At 37.7% G+C, this 20,885-nt stretch overlaps 1 protein-coding gene across 1 annotated transcript in view; it reads left to right on the top strand.

Annotated features, from left to right (window-relative positions):
- RYR2 (ryanodine receptor 2) overlaps positions 1–20,885 on the top strand; it is an 819,632-nt gene that overhangs the window by 252,885 nt on the left and 545,862 nt on the right. Inside the window, exon 4 of the mRNA XM_075556394.1 lies at positions 11,860–11,880. Within this exon, the coding sequence (XP_075412509.1) occupies positions 11,860–11,880 (21 nt within the window). The remainder of the gene's footprint in view (positions 1–11,859; positions 11,881–20,885) is intronic.

Genomic DNA, 20,885 nt, shown 5'->3' with positions numbered 1-20,885 from the left:
TCTGTGGAGTCTTATCTAAGAAAAGGAAACAAAAATCTATGCTGAGTTATCTCCAACTTGTGACACAGGTCTTTCAGAAAGCCCACACCTCTTCTCACCCAGCTGGCTCATGAAGCACTCAGCTCACAACAACATTGAGTGACTATTGTGAGTTCTCAGCTGAGGATACAGAGATACATAATAATGTATCTTTGCTCTTAAGCACTTCAGCAACCCGATAGCAAAGAGGGAAGATAGGTAACGAATGCTAGTGCAGCCTGCAGCGTGCTTGAGTAGTCAGTAGTTCAATGAGAGCACCAAGAAAAGACTCTCGAATCCAGCGCTATCCCTTGTTCACAGGAGCACCTAACTCAAAAGCAAACTCACTGCTATCGTGTTGATTCTGACTCAGCACCAGGCAGAATGGGCCTTGTTGGTTTCTGGAGCAGCTAGTGTTTTCAGACTGCAGATCTTGTCAGCTGCTCAACTCCTGACCTGCTGCGATACCACCAGGATTCCTTCAGATTACACCATGTTCTCATCAGATCAAATGTGAAAATCTGAATGAATTCTTCTGTTTACACTTAAGATGTTATGGCAGTGGGAGCCACTTATAGTTGAAACAAAAATCCACAAATTTATGCTGTTCACTGCAAGGTCATCAGTTCAAACACACAAGCAGCTATGTGGAAGAAAGGTGAGAATTTCTGATCTTGTAAGGGGCAGTTCTATTCTGTCCAGTAGAGTCACTGTGGGTTGGAATTCATAATGGCTGTGAGTTCGAATATAATTTAGATGTCCCTGGGTGGTGCAAACAGTGAATTACACTCAGATGTTAACAAAATTGAAGTTTCAATTCCAATAAGAGGTTCAAATCCACTCAGACACACAGGGGTCAACTAGATGGCAACTAGTATAAGTTCAATCACTTCACACTGTCTTCCAAGAGGCTTTGTTTACATTTGTGTTTAGGGACAATTTTGGTTAAAAACCATACAGTTCTTTCCCAACTATTCAATTCTGTTGTAGATGAAACTCAGCTATAGACAACAGATAAACTAGTGGGCCTGGCTGTGTGCTATTAAAATTGTTTATCGCTACTGATAACTTAATTTTTTTTGAATTTCATATGTCACAAAAGATTCTTCATTCTATTCTGTCTATGTATTTTGAAATGTAAAAATTAATTTATCTTGCAAGCTTTTGTCCAAGACAGGGGTCAGCAAACTGCGGCTCTAGTGCCATGTGTAGCTCTTTTGGTACTTACATGTGGTTTTGAAGTAAAGTTGACAATTTTAAAGGATATCACTCAGATAATGGTGATGTCGTTTCTTTGTTAAAATGTATGTATGGATCTCAAATAATTTTTAAATTATTGAGAGGGATAGCATTGGTTCTTTTGTCTTAAAAGTTTGTAGACCCATGGTAGGGAAGAACAAATTCACTTCTACTTTAAATAAAGGTTTTAAAAATTAGCCTCCAAAAAATTATATTACTTCAGAGATAGAGCTATAGTGCTAAGAAAAGCTTAGCATTTCTAAGCTTACTAAAGATCTTACTGACAATATCACCTTTAATCATCATATTATTTAAAGTCACAACTACATAAAGAGATGCCTACACCCTCCCCCCCACCCTTTAAATCATTTTATTTGGAGTGCTGACAGCTCTGTCACAATCCATCCATCCATTGTGTCAAGCACATTTGTACATATGTTTTCATCATTTTCAAAACAATTTATTTCAACTTGAGCACTTGATGTCAACTCATTTCCCTCATCTCCTACCCTTCCTCCCTCATGAATCCTTGATAATTTATAAATTATTATTTTTTCATGTCATATACCATCCACTGACTCTTCACTCACTTTTTTTGTTTTTCATCCCTCAGGGTGGCGGGGGAGGGTGTTGTATGTCAATCATTGTGATTGGTTCCCCTTTCCATCACCTTCTCTTCCTGGTATTGCTACTCTCATTATTGGCCCTGAAGGGTTTATCTGTCCTGTATTACTTGTGCGTGAAACTCTCATAAATACCAGTATACATGCTCTGGTTTAGCCTGATTTGTAAGGTAGAATTGGGGGATGATTTAATACTTTACAAGTAAAACATTCTTTCTGGTTTTTTGGCCTTCTGTCTGAAGAAATTCTACTTCTGCTCAGAAGCAAAGGGTGCTCCATATTAATAAATATTTGAGGGTCGTAGTTTCCATGAACTCCAGAGATCCTAGCATCAAACTCAATTAGGCATTCAATTTAATCAGCATGCAATTTAATCACAGTGGCAGAGCTCTGTCCTGTTTTAGATTATGAATCTTGAAGTAGAATTTCTTTTGATTACTGTCATTCAATTTGAATATCCTCAGATTTCTTTTGAATTTATAATAGAAGAATATTTTATGTGTGAATTTTTGATAGCAAATCGAATTGTAAATTTCTATGATAAACTATTCACAGGTATACAAGAGATATAAAGATATACATAACTGTTAAGGGGAAGAGCTAGTTCAGTGATAGTATTTTTGTCTTCTGTGTAGGAGTCCAGGCTTGAATGCCACCCAAATAAACAACCATATAGTTCACATCACGGAATGCCAATTTGTTAGAAAAATGTGTTCTTGTATTGAAGGGAGGTAAAAGCCAAGGTCCAAGGCCCGTCTGCAGCTTTAGTGTATTGCCTTAGAAATATATGTACATAGGCCAATACCACTATTGTTATAATGTATTTAAATAAGTGCACATCTCTGTTAATCTTCCTATCCAAGCCTTTGCTTCCTAGAGCTTGCCTCTGTTTTCCTTTTGCCTCCTCCTGCCCCACCGTCACTATCCCCATCTTCTTTCCCTTATTGCTTCCTCTCCACTAGTTGGATGTTGCTCTAATACGCACAGGATCTCTACCCTCTCCTAGATGCTGCTTCTGCTTCCCTAGTTGTTCCCCTCTCCATGACACTGTCCGCTCACCACTCCCTTCTCCCCACCTCCTTCTTCCACTACAGTGTGCAGTGAAAATTTAATTAAATCATTTATTCATATCTTCTGCACTTCAAGAATGGATCTGAGCAGTCTTTTGATTTCTTGACTGCTGCTTCCAGGAGCATTGCTTGTGCATCCAAGCAAGACAAAACTATCAACAACTTCAACCTTTTTTTTAATTTATCATGACGTTGCCTATGAGTTTGAGTTGTGGGAATTTTTATCTTCTTCGCCATGAGTCATACATAATCCATACTGAGGGCTGCAATCCCGGATGTTCTTCAGCCAATGATTCAGGTCTTCTTCTGTCTTCTGTAATCTGGAAGGCTGGCAATAAGCCTTCCTCTAATCCTGATACTAAATACTTTTTCATAGAAGTCAACTTCACTGGTGCTTTGCTCAACATGCAGATTGAATAAACATGGTGGCAGGATGCAACTCTGACGCACACCTTCTGATTTTCAACCATGCTGTAGTCCCTAGTTCCATTCACACAGCTGCCTCTTGATCAGAGTACAAGTTCTGCATGAGCACAATGAAGTGTGCTGGAATTCCCATTTATCCATAATTTGTGATGATCCACACAGTCATATACCTTGGCATAGTCAATAAAACACTTGTAAATATCATTTTGGTACTCTGTTTTCAGCCAAGATCCATACAATGCAGTAGTATCTCTTGTTTCACAATCTCTTCTGAATCTGGCCTGAACCTTGGGCAGTTAGCTTCCTGTCAATGTACTACTGTAAATTTTGTTGGATAATCTTCAGCAAAAATTTACTTGAATGTGATTTTAGTGATATTATTCTATATTTTGAATGTCCTTTTAGTCACCTTTCTTTGGAATGGGTACATATATGGATCTCTTTCCAGTCAGTTGACCAAGTGGCTGTCTTCCAAATTTTTTTGTATAGACAAGTGGGTTCTTCTAGTGCTTCATCAGCTTATTGAAACATTTAAATTGGTATTATATCAATTCCCGGAGCCTTGCTTTTGGCTAATAATTTCAGTGTAGCTTGAACTTCTTCCTTCTTGGTTCTTGCTAATATACTAGTTTTTTAAATGGTGGAACGTTGACTAGTTCCTTTTGCTACAGTGGTTGCATATCCTTTCCATCTTTCGATTCTTTCTGCGTCGTTCAAGATTTTCCCGATGGAAACTCTCAAGATTATAACTGGAGGTTTGAACTGTGTCTTGCATTCTTTCAGTTTAAGATATGCTAAGCATGTTCTTCCTTTTTGGATTTCTAACTCTAGATCTTTTTGGATTTCTAACTCTAGATCTTTTTGGATTTCTAACTCTAGATCTTTTTGGATTTCTAACTCTAGATCTTTGCACATTTCATTCTGATATTTTACTTTCTCTTCCTTCAGCTGCTCTTTGAAATTTTCTGTTCAGCTCTTTGACTTCATCATTTCTTCCACTTGCCTTAGGATTAAGAATGATTTTCAGTCTCTTCTGACATTCGCTCTGATCTTTTCTTTGTTTCCTATATTTTTAATTAACTTTGACTTTCTTCATAAATGACGATCTTGGTATCCTCCTACAGATGAACAAGTCTTCTATCGTTAGCTGTCAATGCATCAAATTCGTTCCTGAGACATTCTTGAAATTCAGGTGGCAAAGACTGAATGAAGGTGTTCTCTTTCACTGTTAGCTCCTGGCTTAGTTTGAGCTGTTGATATTGAGCTTCTCCATCTTCTCTTTCCGCAGATGTAGTCAATTTGATTTCTGTGTATTTCATCTGGAGAAGTTCATTTGTCTAGTCGCCATTTGTGTTTAAAAGATAAATGCAACAATAGAAAATAAAACAATAGTTACAACAACAAAAAGGCAACGACCAAAAGAAAGAAAGAAATGCCTATTAGTAGTTCAAGGTTTATTTGTTGTCCTTTATGAGCATTTTTCAGTTGAGTCTGATGTGGAGCCACACCCTCGCTCCACAGTCTATTTTTGGTGTTTCCTAGAACTTCATTGCTCTGCTCTTCTTGCTGCTCTGTTGCACACCCCCAGTGTCTCGCTTCAGTTTGGTGGGCTCAAGGCAGGCACAATTCCCACCATGTGTCCCCCATGGACCTATGGATCAGTGAGAAATGTGTCTCGTAGTGGGGCTGGCCCCACAACCCTCTCCATGCATTGGCTGCTCTGAGCAGAAATATCATCCCCTGGACTTGGTGGGCCAGGATGTGTTTCACTCTTTTTTCCTCCCTCCTCATTTGCTCCTGTGTGCTCCGATCCGACACGTCCCTCTTTTTGAGCTGTAGCTTCAATGCTGTCCTCTGAAATGAGTTCTTCTGGTGGGTGGTGGGGCGGTCCACTTCGTTGGTAATGGGGCCGGCCCTTCAGGTTTCTCTATTGGTTCCCTGCTTAATGCCAGTGTGCTGCATTCTTGTCTTGGAACACCAGGTTGAAGTTTGGTCCCTCTTTCCCTGTGGAGATATAAACAACACCCTCCCCTTGGGTGGGTTAGTGCTCTGTTCCCCTGGCTGCCCATACCTTTTGCTTTTTAACCCTCCTTTTTAGTTGGCTACCATATATATCCCTGGGTTTAATCTGGCCCCTGCCATATTACCTAGATCTCACCCCAGGATTGTATTTATACAATAGCTTCTTCCCTGTGCCCCTTTTGGATTTTTTGAGTTTACCTCAGTGGACTCATGTTGTATTTGTTCTTTTGTGCTTAGCTTACTTCATTTAGCATAATTTCCTCCAGTTCTTCCAATGCGGTGATGTGTTTCATGGGTTCATTACTGCTCTTTAGGGATGTATAATACTCCATTGTATGTATGTACCACAGTTTTTTAATCCATTCTTCTGTTGATGGAAATTAGGGTTGTTTCCAGCTCCTTGCAATTATAAACTGTATCGTGATGAAAAATGGAGCACAGATGACCGTGGTTTGTTTCTTGTCTCTTCTGGATATATGCCCATTAGGGGGATTGCTGGATCATATGGTAGCTCAATTTCCATGTTTTAGATATCATCAAATCGATTTCCATAGTGGCTGTACATACCTACAGGTCCACCAGCAGTGGACAAGAGTTCCTATCTTTCCACAGCCCCTCCAACACTTATTACTTTCTGATTTTTTGAATTGGGCTATCTTTGAGGGTGTTAAGTGATATCTCATAGTTGTTTTAATTTCCATTTCTCTTATGGCTAGAGATATGGAACATTTTCTCATATATTTGGATTTTGCCCCTGAGAAACTTTTGTTCAGGCCACTTGCCCACCTCCTGAGTGCACAGTTTTTTTTTCTCCTTGTTGTAAGTTAGCAGAGTATTGTAGATTTTAGTAATAAGGCCTTTGTCTGATGTGTCATTGCTAAAGATGTTTTCCCAATCTGTGCTCTCTCGTGGCAAATTCTTTTGATGTACACAAGTGTTTTATCTCTAGTATATCCCACTGGTCAATTTGTGCTATTGTTTCTTCTTCTGTAATTGCTTAGTTGTGCTTGGTCTAGTGTTTCTGCATATTGTTGTCCCTACGTGTCTGTCTGGATGGGATAGGTGGGATAAACTAGCCAGAAGATAGAACAACGGGATAACAGTTCTGGCAGGAGATGGGAGAGGGGGAGGTGGGGGAAAGAAAGTAGGTGTTTACAAACCCAGGGACAAGGGAACAACAAGTGACTGAAAATAATTGGTGAGGAGGGTGTAGGAGATCTGATAGAACTTGGTCAGGGGCAATGTAACTGAAAGGAATTCCTGAAACCCAAATGAAGGCTGAACATTTTAATGGGACAAGAGGAAAGTGAAAGGAAATAGAGGAAAGAGCTAACAGGAAAAGGACATTTATAGTGATCTAAATACAGGCATGTACATATGTAAATATATTTACTTATGCTAATGGAGAAATAGATCTATGCACATATATTTATAGGTTTAGTATTAAGGAAGCAGATGGACATTGGGCCTCCACTCAAGTACTCCCTCAACACAAGAACACTTTGTTCTAATAATCTAACACTCTGAGATGCTCACCTTCCTGACATGGTTGCTGAAGACAAAGAGGATGCGTAAGCAAATGTGGTGAAGAAAGCTGATGGTGCCTGGCTATCAAAATATATAGCGTCTGCAGTCTTAAAGGCTTGAAGATAAACAAGCAGCTACCTAGCTGAGAAACAACAAAGCCCACATGGAAGAAGCACACCAGCTTGTGTGATCATGAGGTGTTGATGAGATCAGGTATCAGGCATCAAAGGTCCAGAGCAAAAAAAATCATAATGTGAATGAGGGGGACAGTACGGAGTGGAGGCCCAAAGCCAATCTGTAAGCAATTAGACATCCCCTTACAGAAGGGTTGTGGGGAGAAGATGAACCAGTAAGGGTGCAGTATAGCACCGATGAAACATACAGATTTCCTCTGGTTCTTTAATGCTCCCCTTGCCCACCCCCACCCCTACTATCATGACTTTAATTCTACCTTACAAATCTGGCTAGACCAGAGCACGTACATGGGTACAGATCAGAGCTGGAAACACAGGGAACATAGGATAGATAAACTCCTCGGAATCAATGTTGAAAATAGCCATACCAGGAGGGGATGGGGAAGTTGGGGGGAGAAAGGAGGAACTGATTACAATGACCCTACCTAAAACCCCCTCCCAGGGAGATGGACAACAGACAAAGGGATGGGGGGAGACATCAGACAGAGCAAGACATGAAAAAACAATAAATTGTAAATGATCATGGGTTTATGAGGGAGGGAGGGAGGATGGGGATGGGAGGGGGAAAATGAGGAGTTGATACCAAGGGCTCAAGTAGGAAGAAAATGCTTTGAAAATGATGATGACAACATATGTACAAATGTACTTGAGACAATGCATGTATGTATGTATGTATTGTGATAATAGTTGTATGAGCCCCCAATAAAATGATTAAAAAGAAAAGATAAATGCAATGAACTAGTTGTTGGTCTTGCAAAAATTTCATCATGTGATGTCCAGCTTTATTTTTATCACCCAGACCATATTTTTCAACTACTCTTCTTCCTTCTTTGTTTCCTCTAAAGGTAGAGCATATCCTGTTTTGATAAATATATAAAGAAAATTGTATTAGTTTCTTGAATTGTTTTCCTTAGGAGAGGATACGTTTTATTTGTCCTTGTGAGGTTTGATTTTAAAAGATTGAATAACTGCATCGCATTGTGTTTAATTTATAATTTGTTTACACTCTGCCTCATGATCAAAAGCAATCATCACTCAGTCCATGCATTCATTAACATTGAAAATGAGGATTTTATATAACAGTTAAATATCTTGCAAAATATGGAGTGCCACAAGTCTTTTTTCATTTAGTCCAGAATCCTTTCTTAAGTCATAATTACGTATTATGTTAGCAAAGGAGGAAATAAGAATAGTTGTTTCTGTAACAGTAACACGGTAAATAAATTATTAAAAAGAGCTAAATTTTTCTGTTGTAAGCTGTCAATTGAAATTTCCCAAAGACTTCAAAAGAATTTTGTGTACATAATGAGATTACTTTTATTGTTTTATAATGTTTGAAAATAATCACTGTGTTTGTAGTTACATAATCCGGTGCCAACTTGAGAATATTATGAGTGAAGGAGTGGAGGAATTTAGTCTGTCAATCAGGTCGCTGCTTGATGACCTCATTTGAAGGCACGAAGGAGGTAAATAGCTCCTTGGAGATGGAACAAACGCACCCTCTGCTTTAAATTCCCAATAAGAAGACACATGGAGCTACACTAGAGCCCTGGAGCTGCAGGAGCCACATGGAGACCCCTGCCAACTCTGAGATACTTACACCACCACTGGATCTACAAGACTTTCTACCCACTGGCTTGTGATCTTCCTGTATTCGATGTCATTACATGACTGCGTGTTTAAAGAGAAATTTATGGACTTGTATTGACATATGGGGTAATATTGGACTTATGGACTTGATCTGGACTGGGCTGGGATGATGTTTTCTTAATGTACAATTGTTCTCTGATATAAAGTTCTCTATTACACACAGATGTCTGTGAATTTTTTTATGTTGTGTACCTGAACTAACAGACACTGTATTTAGCATATATATCATCTTCTAGGGCTTGCTTATAATAGCTGATAATTTTTAGCTTATTCCCAGGTATCCTTCTAAGTAGCATCTTCTTGTTTGATTAATTAATTTCTAAGGAAAAAAATTACAAAGGAAAATGCTTAAATGATCTAAGGCCAACCTTATTTCTAATAGGATGCTCATCATATAGCATCTAAGATGTACATATGAGGGGGTGATATATGGGACATCAGCATCACTTCTATATGTACATCTTAAAAACCACTTTGATAGAGGAGATTTCACCTCAGCTGGGTCAATTTGTCAAGATTGTGGGAGAGGGAGAACACCATTCAGTTGCTGCCATATACCACTGTGCTAAGGTCACCGCAAATCAACTGACACTCCCACAAGAATTATAACTGATCTTACCTGAGAATTCAAGTCAAGGTGATATATATCATCTAAGACATATATGTCTTAGAAAAGGCTATTGCATTTTGGTTGGTGCATAAACTGGGAGACCAGCCTCCCATTGAGAAAAAATTGCATATATATATATATATATATATATATATATATATATATATATATATATATATTCCTAATTGTATCATTTTAACCTAGTTTCTATCCACCTCTTGTTGACCCGGGCAGTGTACGATAGATTACTGGGCTTCTAGACTCTGCTGTTTGGAGGTACACAAGATCCTTCATAGGCCACAGCAGGTTTTGATGTGGAAACCCCACTAAGTGAACTGGTCTTTACCTCAAATTCACTCTGTAGAAAGTTTAAGGAAGCCCATACTCTTGGACTTAAGTTTGAAACACCTTAGTATGAGAAGAAGCAGATGATTGCTACCCCAAGATTATGGAATTGGCAGTATTTGTACTTTGGTTCAGATCTCTTTATTTGTGGGTGTCTAATGAAAGGTAACCCAAGACTTCCATATAGTTATTATTTTAATGTCTTCTTGGTTTCTTATGACATATATTAATCTTGGAAGCATGGCACTGACCTTGTGAATGAGTGTTATTGAAAGTTATTTTCTTGAACTAACCCCACTGTTTGTGTTAATAATGTCCAGTCACTTTAATGTGTACAAATATTTAATCTGGACAGATCAATAATTAATGTATTGTAGGTTGGCTATACATGGATAATTTCCTTATATCAACAATGTTTTAGATTCTGTACACTTGGCTAAATTAATAGCACCATCAACAGATTTACCTTATGCCTCAGGGGGATGATTGATAATGTTCTCTATCATAAAATGATAATTATGTCTCTAAAGTGAACCATAGACTTACATAAACCATAGACACATGAATAGACTTTGTGTTAACACTTAATTCTAGCCCCAATCTAAGTAAAAATAGTTCTTATAACATGGCCCTGCTCGAAGCTCACCCTTGAAGAGATTGCTGTTTTTATGGGTGCTTTAGCAAAGTGTGACCAAGAAAACAGGTGGTGCCCGGCTAGCAGAAAGAAGGACATTAAGAATCTTCAAGGCTTGTCTTACATAAAGCAACTTTATAAGTGAGGCATCAACTGAGTCCACCTGAAATAAGCACACCAGCCTGTATGATCTAAGATTGCAAATAATGAAACCCAAATCCAAAGAAGGGAATCATATTAGAGCTTAAATTGTTACAGGTGGTTTGCAGTAGCCTACAGATGATAATGGAAGAACAAATCCATTTGTAGTGTCCCTGCAAGGATCAAGCCTGTGGTAAATCCTCTCTGGCTCTAGTCAAGTAATGTGAGTAGCCTTCCTATGAGACAGAGAGCTTTGTGAAGTTAATTGTGGCAGATGTAGTTGGGTTAAAATGTAATACTTTACCATTTGATCTAACCTTTAGACTCATTTTAAAGTTGTTTCCATTTTTAATACTTTATGCTTTTTCCCCCTGCTTGCTTCTTTTTACTGAAGGTTTTCTATATATAATTGAATCATTTTTGGTTGTTTCCCGTTTGTGTTTTGTACAATTTTTTATATGAAATCCAGGATAGGCAGATCTACAGCCACAGCAACGGGGTTGATAATTGCCGAGGAGAATGGCAGAGGGAGGAAATGGGGAGCTTACAATGAGTTTTATAAGAGTTTGTCCTGAATTTGAATGTGATAATGATTGCGATTATGAATTCCTTAATATGATTGATTAATTGAATTGTCTGCCATGTGAGGTATACTTCAATAAAATCATTAAAAATATATTTATTTGCTTTTTAAAAAGTCACACAGTGATTGTGAAATCAATATACATGTATTAAGAAAGGGAGTTTAAAAATTTATTTGATTGTGACATATATTCAAAATTATTTGGTAAGGCCTGCCTTATTTCATATTGTAAAATTTTATAAAAGCAGAAAGACTGATATACATTTTTTTGCTTTCTGTATATTTCAGTAAGTCAGCATTATACTTAGGTGCCATATTTCTCAATTGAACTGTAGAGTTGATTTGGACTCACAGAGACTGGATAGGCCGAGAAGCATTGGCCTATAGGTTTTTGAGGCTTAGATCGTTTTAGGTTATTTGAAGGCTTAATGTCTTCTTCTGTGAAGTGGCTAATAATAACTAGTAATTCCTAAATTAGAAGGCTTCTAGGTTTGAGAGCTAGGCAAATATTCATTGTTTTTTTTTTTTAGTGCATTGCATTATTGTTATTTTGTATACCTCATAAATTTCTAGCTTATTTTTGAAGTTTTGAGTAATGGATTAATGAATATCTTTGTTTTAGGAGATTAAATGTTAGTCATTAAGAGTTTTTGAATAGTGTTCTCTACCAGGTAGAATTAGATTTGGGTGCAAGGATAAAATTTTAATTCATTTAAATGGCACTGATTTAAACATTTGGTAGCTATTTGATATTTATTTATTGTTTTCTTTCCACAGCAAGTTGATGTGGAAAAATGGGTATGTGTTTATATGTATTTATATACAAATTGTGGTTTAAGTAAGTGCATGTTTGCTGTTGCCTCTCATCTTTTTATTTTGCTTTCTAATGTGGCTTATAGTATTTGTGTTCAAAATAACTTCTGTGTGTAATGAACATTTCTTTTATAGGCCCCTCATTAGATCCTTATACATTTTTAGTTTTGGTTCTACTTAAATGGGATATACTAAAATAAACTGCAATCCTAGAATCATACAGTTTTTATATAATTGGCTTTATATTTACAATATGCTTTTGGCCAACAGAAAGGAATTGATTATTAATACAGTATATCTTTGCCAATAAACCCTGCCTGTTTAATTTAACAATTTCCTATTTAATCCTAAAGTTTTCCGTGTACAATAAGAAAAAAAGCAGATATGTATTTATATGGTCTTATAAAAGTGAGGTAAATGATATTGTCGTGTGGAAAGAATGCAGGATTCTGGACCCTGGTCTTCTTATCTGCTTATCCCACAAAATAAATAAATGAGTGGATGGTGGAGGGAAGGAACCAAAGGAAGGGCGCAGGACAGGAAGGAGAGCTTCATTATTCTGAGTAGGTAATCAGAGCAACACAGATCATGCCAGTTATTTTCTTCAAGAGTGTATGAACAGTGAGGTTTCTCATTGTTTTATTTGCCCACATGACTTATAAAACGAATCACTTAAGATTGATTTAGCTGATCACTTCATTAATAGGTTCTTCACTTTTCTTAGTTCTGGAATCCAGTTTTCTTGAAGCAATATTTTGAGAATATAGCTGCCTTTTCAATAGCTTTTTAATGTTCATACATTAGAAATTTTTGAACAGCTGTTTGCTTGCCAGGGCCAATTAAAGATTTTTCCCCCCTATTTTTCTGCTTCTTTCAGCCTCATATATTGTAAATATTCTTTTCAGATCTCCCATAATGGTGATGTCGTGTTGAAATTTGAGTACTGCCCCTTCTAAATTCCTGTGTGCAAATTGAATTCATCATCCTTCCCTTCACAACTAAGTGTTATTAATTTTATTTAAGTATTTCTTTTATAAGGTCCTGACTTTACTTTATTCTTAGAGTTATAATTCTAATCCATGCCTTAGTAGTTTTCTTACCTTGAAAATAGAAGCCTGTTTCTAAGAACAGATATGCCACCTCTATGTTTCTATGTCCACCACACACACACACACACACACACACAAAATTTATCATTCTGAGATAAGTTATCCGCCTTTTCTTCATCTTTGCATTTCCAATCTTTCTTTGCATCATTTCTATGCCATAATCCAGATTGATATTTCTTGAACCAACCACTCTAGTTTCTTTCAGTTATTCTGGACATAGAATATAGGAACACACACATGAATAGTACTGTATTCTCTTTTCTTCATTTTACATTTTTTTAATTTGATCTGCCTCACTATGCAGTTTTTAATTTTTTTATATAACAGCTCTTAACTTAAAATATATTTTACTTCATTTATTTGTAAATCCTCAGAGTAAAGAATACTTTATAGTTCTGTGATTTGTAAATCATCTTTACTGAAAATCATGAAGCTTACATTTACTGGTAACTATTGCTGTAGTGTGACGTAAGCTATCTCTGGGTCAGAGTTCTGTTGGCTCTCGGATTTGAATCTGCACTAGCTCTTTCTTACGCTACTGTATGTACTGTTGCATCAATGAGAAAGCACAGAGATGTTAAAACCTGTTCATTTAGGTGTGAAAGGTTCCCCTAGATTTATTTCAGAGCCCTTGTAATCATTATTATATTCATGTATCTTAGTACGTTGTAGACATCAAACTATTTCTTTTTTTTTTTTTTTGACAGAGAACAAAACAAAACACTTCACGAAAGAAAAGCTTGTAGTTCGTTCAAGGATCGTTTGTTGGCCCTTAGGAGCATTTTCCAGTCCAGTCTGTTGGGGCACCACACCCTGGCCCCAAAGTCCACTTTCAGCATTCCCTGGGGACCTTGCCACTCCATTCCCTTGCTGTTCCGCTGCACTCCCCCAGTGCTTTGCCTCGTGTGGTGGGATCAGGTCAGGTGCAATTCCCACACTGTGTCTCTGGTGCTGTCCCCTGTATTGCCCTTGGTCACTGAGGGGCATCATGTCTCACAGTGGGGCCAGCCATGTTGTTCTCTCTGTGGACTGGTTGCTCTACTCAGGAACATCATCCTCATGGCCTGGTGGGCCAGGTTGTGCTCCACTCTCTCCTCCTCCCCCTTCATCTGCTCCTGTGTGCTCTGATCAGATATGTCCATCTCTTGGAGCTGCAGAATCAATGTCATCCTTTAAAACAAATTCTTCTCGGGGAAGGGGCAGGAATCCACTTAATTTATGGTGCTGGGGCCAGCCTCCCAGACCTACTGGTTCCCTACTCCATGCCGGGATGTTGCATTCACACCTTGCAGCACTGGGTTGAAGTCTGGTCCCACTTTCCCTGTGGAGATATAAACAATACCCTCCCCTTGGGTGGGTTAGTGCCCCATGCCCCCACTCCCCTCATAAAACTATTTCTTACCGATGAAACATACAACTTTCCTCTAGTTCTTTAATGCTTCCTCCCCCCAACTAACATGATCCCAATTCTACCTTATAACTTCGGCTAGGCCAGAGGATGTACAGATAGGAACTGGAAACACAGGGCATCCAGGACAGATAAACCCCTCAAGACCAATAATGAGAGTAGCAATAACAGGAGGGTAAGGGGTAGGTAGGGGAAGAAAGGGAGAACTGATCACAGTACACTACATATAAAACCCCTCCCTGGAGGACAGACAACAGAAAAGTGGGTGAAGGGAGGCATCAGCCTGTGTAAAACATGAACAAATAATAATAATTTTTAAATGATCAAGGATTCGTGAGGGAGGGAGGGTGGGGGAAAGAGGGGAAAAATGAGGAGCTGATTCCAAGGCTCTAGTAGAAAGAAAATATTTTGAGAATGATGATGGCAACAAATGTACAAATGAGCTTGACACAATGTGTGTATATATGGATTGTGATGAGTTGTTTGAGCCCCCAATGAAATTACAAAAAAAGCAAAGTTCAAATTTTATGTTTGTCATTGTTTTTAGCAGTCATTTGGTTGGTTCTCAATTTACATTGATACCATACGTATTAAAATAAAAAATATCCATTCCTGTACCATCTCCATGAACAGTTGCAGATCAGACAATTATTTATACTGTTTTCTTTGACTGCTTTTGGAAGTTATCTCACCAAACCTTTCTTCCTAGTCTGGATTTCTGGAAGATCTACTGAAACCTCTTAGGAAGATTGAGCTTCTGTAGTGGGTATATTGAAAGGCAGCAGAAATCTATTTTTACTGTTGCCTGTCTGCTTAAAACTGCTCCCTGGGGCCAGTTCTCCTGTGTCATTGGGGTTATTTCTAGGATGGTGCTCATGAGGTACAGTGGGAAGGAGGGAGAAGAGGATGTTGGCAGGTAATGTCTCCTTTGATGATAATCATCAGACATGCCAAATATTTGAGGCCAACTCTTTCTTGTGTGTGCTTGAGAGGTTTTGCAGTCATTTCCTATTACCAGAATTTGCTGGCTTGCAGTTTTCTTTCTGCAGCCATACAAATCGTTTCTATGGTCAGCAATGTGTATGTATTTGGTCCCTGAATGTGTTTGTGCTCAGATTTCTTGGACCTTCCAGTTAGCATGAGATGGGTCTTTCCAGGTTGGCTCTACCATGGGTAGCCTCCATTTGTTTGGGGATAGTGCAATCGCTTCCCAGTTCTCCTCTGTCACAGGCCACTTCAATAAGCCTCTTGCTAGTCAATCTCTGGGCATTATGGATACTAGTATACTGAGTTTCAGCCCTTGGAGGCACAAGTCTTGCTGAAGCTACCCCCACTAGGCTTGAGGTGAAGACAACCTCAGAAGTTAGTGGGCTTAGAGCTTCTCTTTAAGAAACCCACCACCTCTTTCAATGAAACTATCTTCCCCACATCTGAGCTCTTCTGGCAGGTTTGGTGTGATGGCCAGCTATGGGCACAAGCTGATAATCAGCGGTTTACTGTAGCAATGTGAGCCATTATCGTGTGGCTTACAGTACATAGGACTGACCACTATTTTGTTCCTACACTGATTTCCCCTTTTAACATAGTTTATTCTTGTTTCCCTACAGCAGTGGTTCTCAACCTTCCTAATGCCACGACCCTTTAATACAGTTCCTCATGTTGTGGCGACCCCAAACCATATTTCATAACTGTAATTTTGCTTCTGTTATGAATCAGGCAGCCCCTGTGAAAGGGTCATTAGACCTCCAGAGCAATTGAGACCCACAGGTTGAGAACCCATGGCCTACAGGGTATCTTTAAGGGCCTCAGGTTTTCAGATATTTACAAACCCTATACAATTCTATGAGGACGTGACAATGGCCGGTAACATAAGTGTTCTGGTAATACTCTGGTTGATTTTACAAAGGGCAAATCAATCGGTTTCTCTCCCTTCATTTCTCTGTGTCTCCTCCAATATTCTTTGCACATTTGTACACTTGCTTAAACATAAGCCCACTGAGTGATCTAAAGCTGCTCTTCATATACAGAGAGAATTAACTTTTCCGAGTTCTCGGAAAACGTTCTACCCTGCCTTACCTTTACCCGCTAAAGCATTGACCCATTAAGGAGGCCTAGGATGCAGGTCGTGAGTGGGGATGGGAGAGATGGACTTGTTTTCTATGAAGCATTGTCCATAGGCAGAATGTTAAGTTGTATGCATATACTTTTTACATAGACATATGCTATTGCAATTGTTAAAATGCAAAATCATTAAAAATATCTTAAAGTCATGTTACGAGGAGCCACCGACCTGGTTCCAGCTCACAGGGACTCCGTGTACAGCAGAAGAAAATCCCGTCCAGCTGGTGCCATCCTCACGATGGATGTGTCATTCAAGCATCATCGTGTCGGTCCGTCTTGTCGAGGGGCTTCTTTCTTCTTGTCACTGCTCCTTACCAAGCGCAATGTGCTTTTCCAGGGACTGGCCTTTCTAGATAACATGTACAGAGTTTAAAAATGTATTACATGTTTATTTCTGTTATGTGATGGTTTGTGAAAAATTTTTTTATCAAGGTTCATTCATATTTGAAATAGCTGGAAAAATATGTCAACTCTTCCATGTCATTTTAGAGACTACTTTTATATGTAATTAATGATCTGAGTATAGGAGATATTGTATATCATTAGCTTGTTATTTTGCAAGTGTCCTGTAATGATTAATTTGTGATTTCTGATTTAGTGAAATTCTCTCTTGAGATAAACTGTGGAGACAGAAAGGCCCCCACACTGCTTCTGCTTCAAAATATAGGCAGCCACACACCTCAGGGATTTATGCACATGTTTCAGAGATATTAATGTTAGGGCTTATAGTAGCTTATTAGAATCACTTATTTTCTTTTTCCATTTTGGAGAGAAATTAGATTATTTCAAAAGAAAATACAATCAATTTAAGAACAGTCTGTGCACAGCTTTCTGTAATTGGGCTTTTACGCAGCAGCACGTACTCATTAGTTGTTACCAGTGACAGACAGGAACACAAAGGAAGAACAGTGTTATGGACTCTCTCAATATAGGGTCATTGTTTCCTTTCATTGTTTCCTGAGCCTCGAGTTAATATGTTTGTCTATTAGGGCATTCTTGGATATTTTCAGCTAAGGGGGCCCTAGAGACGTAAGCATTTATGCATGATATTTGCGTTATGAAATCTATTGCCAATATTATTCACAAATATACATATCCATAAGTGCTATTATGATACAGGCTTTGGATTTAGAATTTTTAATTTCATTTTAATTTTATTTTGCCTCATAAAATTTGTTGGGACATTAGTAATTTGAAACAGGCATCACTAAACCAGTCTTAGATGGTGAAAACTTTTTTTAATATAATAAAGTTTAACAGACAGTTCCTCTTTCCAAAAAAAAAAAAAATTAAAAAGAGAGATTACTCATTGAAACATTCTGGAGAGTGCATTTTAATCCAAAGAGAGAAATCGTAACAAAAGAAAATGAAATTATATGCTTATTTCATGTGCTATACAGCACAGTTTTACTACCTTAATAGAAACCTATTGCTAGGAAGACTTGTAAGCCTGACTTTGGCCTTCATATCAGACTGTTGCATTTGATAATTCTTTTATGACAGCACTTCTCCTCTCACCAATTATTTGTTTTGTTGACTTCTAATTCCTTACATAGTTATTCAGGAGTTGTTTCAATAAAACTTTTTTGAAAAGTTCTAAGACCTATTCAAATTCAGGATATTAATTTTTAAAAAGATTTTTTTCCGTAAGCTGGAATCAAACTTAAAAGAATTCAAGATTGAATCAAAAGGTATTACATTGTCAGGATTGCTTTTTCTTGCTTTGCATCAGTAATACGATGACACAATTTTGCATTCTCCTGATGGCCAACCTTGGATTGCAATTTCCAAATAAAATATTGCTATTTGATATGTTTTTCTACTTATTGCGGTTCACATATGCTGAGAAAATCACTGATGTCTTATAGATGTGCTAAAGTGACACAATCTTATAGCTCAAAGAACATTCTGCTTTTTTTACAACTATTTGATGCCTAGGGTCAGTGAGGTTTACATTAAACCATAGCAATTACTCTTCCTGTTTTTCATATGAAGGTAGCATTATGGATAAAGGGAGCCTTTTATGCCCCCACCTCTTGCTCACATTTGAACCTTCCTCTGATTTGTCTAGTTTGAGGTCATTAAACTAATCCTGGGACACTAAGTTACTGCTACTTGCATTTTGACTCTAATGAAATAAAAGCTTCCCCTTTGATCATCCCCCAAATATTCTAACTAGATAGAAAGTAATGCCGTAATTCATGCTATCTACCCCAATTGTTGTTGTTGTTGCTTTCCATTAAATTGATTCCGACTGCTCATGTCCCCATGTTACTGTGGAGAACTGGTCTGTAGAGTTTTCTTTATGGAAAGAGATCCCCAAGACTTTTCTTTTAAATGGGTGGAGTCATAATCCTTTAGATTAGCAGTCAAGTGCAAACCTTTTGTACTGTCTGAGAACCTCCATGCCACTCTATCAAAACAAAAGAAAAAATAGATCCACTGTTGTGCAGTCTTTTAAGACTCAAAGGTACAATATGTAGGGTTGCCAAGACGATTCATCTTTATGGGCACATGCAGTCTCCTCTTTCTCTTGCAGAGAAGCTGGTATGTTGAACTACTGACCCTGTGGTTAGCAGTCCTAGGTTTTGTAGTCATCCCTTATATGCCTTAGAATTCTAATTAAATTTTCATTTATATTTAGTGTAAAAGCAAAACTAATATTCTTCAAACTTAAAAGTCGGTGACTTTCTTTAGTATTTATCTTTAGGTATGATTTTCTTTTCCTTCCTTTTATCATGTCATTAACATTGAGAGGTTTTGTGTTGTTATGATTCCTGTTCTGCTTAACACTATTCATCTTATCTAGACAATGTTTAAATAAAGGTCAAGATGTCCTATTCATTATTTTTATTTTAGTATATTGTGTTTTCTTCTTTGTCTTTGGATAATTATCCTTTTCAAGTATTACATAATATTATATATATTTTGAATACCCGGCGCTTAAAGCAAATTGACTACAAAATTATTTTTTAAGTTAATATCAACAAAGTTCCAAATAGATTTTTATGTTCTTGGTTTTCATTTTAAAATAGTGTGAGTTGGCATGAACTTGATGGTGGCAAGTTTAATTTTTAAATATTAGTCTTTGTCCTCTGGCCTTTACTAGCGTGCAGATTTTTACCATATGGACAGCTAGCTCTCCTCTGCTCTTTGGTTCCTCTCCAGACATAAACAATTTAAAAATTCCGAGTTGAGGACTTCAGTAACTTCATTAGTTTTTAAAAGCAGTACAATGCAGAGAGAATCAGTACTTTAATCTAGACACAATCAGATGAGAACATTTGCAAAGAAAACTGAAAAAAATAGATGAATTCTGAGAACATGTTGAAAGAAATTCTCCTAAGCAGAAGAAAAAATATTTTATGAATAAACTATGTATTAGAAATGGTGTTCTATAGCAAATTGTTGGGTTTTAAAAATCAAATTAGGTTTAAAAATGAGTTTTACTATAACACCATTGCTATTTTCTTTTTAAAATGAAGGTGGCTATGCTTAGACTAGCATTTCCCCTTAGGGTTTATTCGCTTTCCTTATAGCTACATGTAGCCCTAGTATTAGATACAGAGCATCATTTTGCTTTCTCTTTTTAAACAGTGAAATAAGAACTTAGAGAAAATTTAATGGATCTAGAAAAAGTGAAGGAACACACACACACACACACACACACAGTGAAAAAGTATTACTGCCTGGTTTCTAGATCATAAATGTACAGGTTTAGTCCAAGCAAAACATATTTAACTTAGCCTGTGTAATCAGCAGTGGTTATAGACAAGTTCACTGAGTAAGGATATACTTGTTTTATTCTCATTAGGGTTCTTTAAATAAATAAATGTTCAATCGAGACAGTAGCTTTGAAGGGGGTCTTCTGGACCAGTAACTCAAAGTAGTGAGAACAAATTTAAAGGTTAAGGTGACAATCTGGGGGGGACTGCAAAGGGGTAATTTTAATAGATTTTTACCCTAGGACATAGGATGATCAGGGGAGCTATTATGAAGAAAAACTATGAAAACTGAAAATTGGGTTGGTGAGGAAAAGGGCAGAAAAACTGTACCAAAGATTTTGTTTCCCCTCCCAACTCTGCACCGGCTCCTTCATCAGGGGAACAAGGTCTCTTCTATGAGAATTTCATTGGAAACCTTTTCCAATCCACCCTATGGCCCTGATCCTGTCCCTTAAGATTTCTTTTTTGTTCCTTAAACTCAAAGTACATGTGAAGGGAGCGTGATTTGAGTCCTCCAGGAGAGGGCATCTGTGGTTTGGATGTGGAGTAATTCAAAGAACACAAAATTCTCTGGGGAAAGCTTGGAGAGGTGGAAACACTGCTTTCAGAAGGGTGTAGAGCTACAGG

This window comes from Tenrec ecaudatus, chromosome 8, assembly GCF_050624435.1.
Source record: "Tenrec ecaudatus isolate mTenEca1 chromosome 8, mTenEca1.hap1, whole genome shotgun sequence".
In the NCBI taxonomy this organism is placed as follows: Eukaryota; Metazoa; Chordata; class Mammalia; order Afrosoricida; family Tenrecidae; genus Tenrec; species Tenrec ecaudatus.
This window is presented reverse-complemented; position numbering and strand designations above follow the sequence as displayed.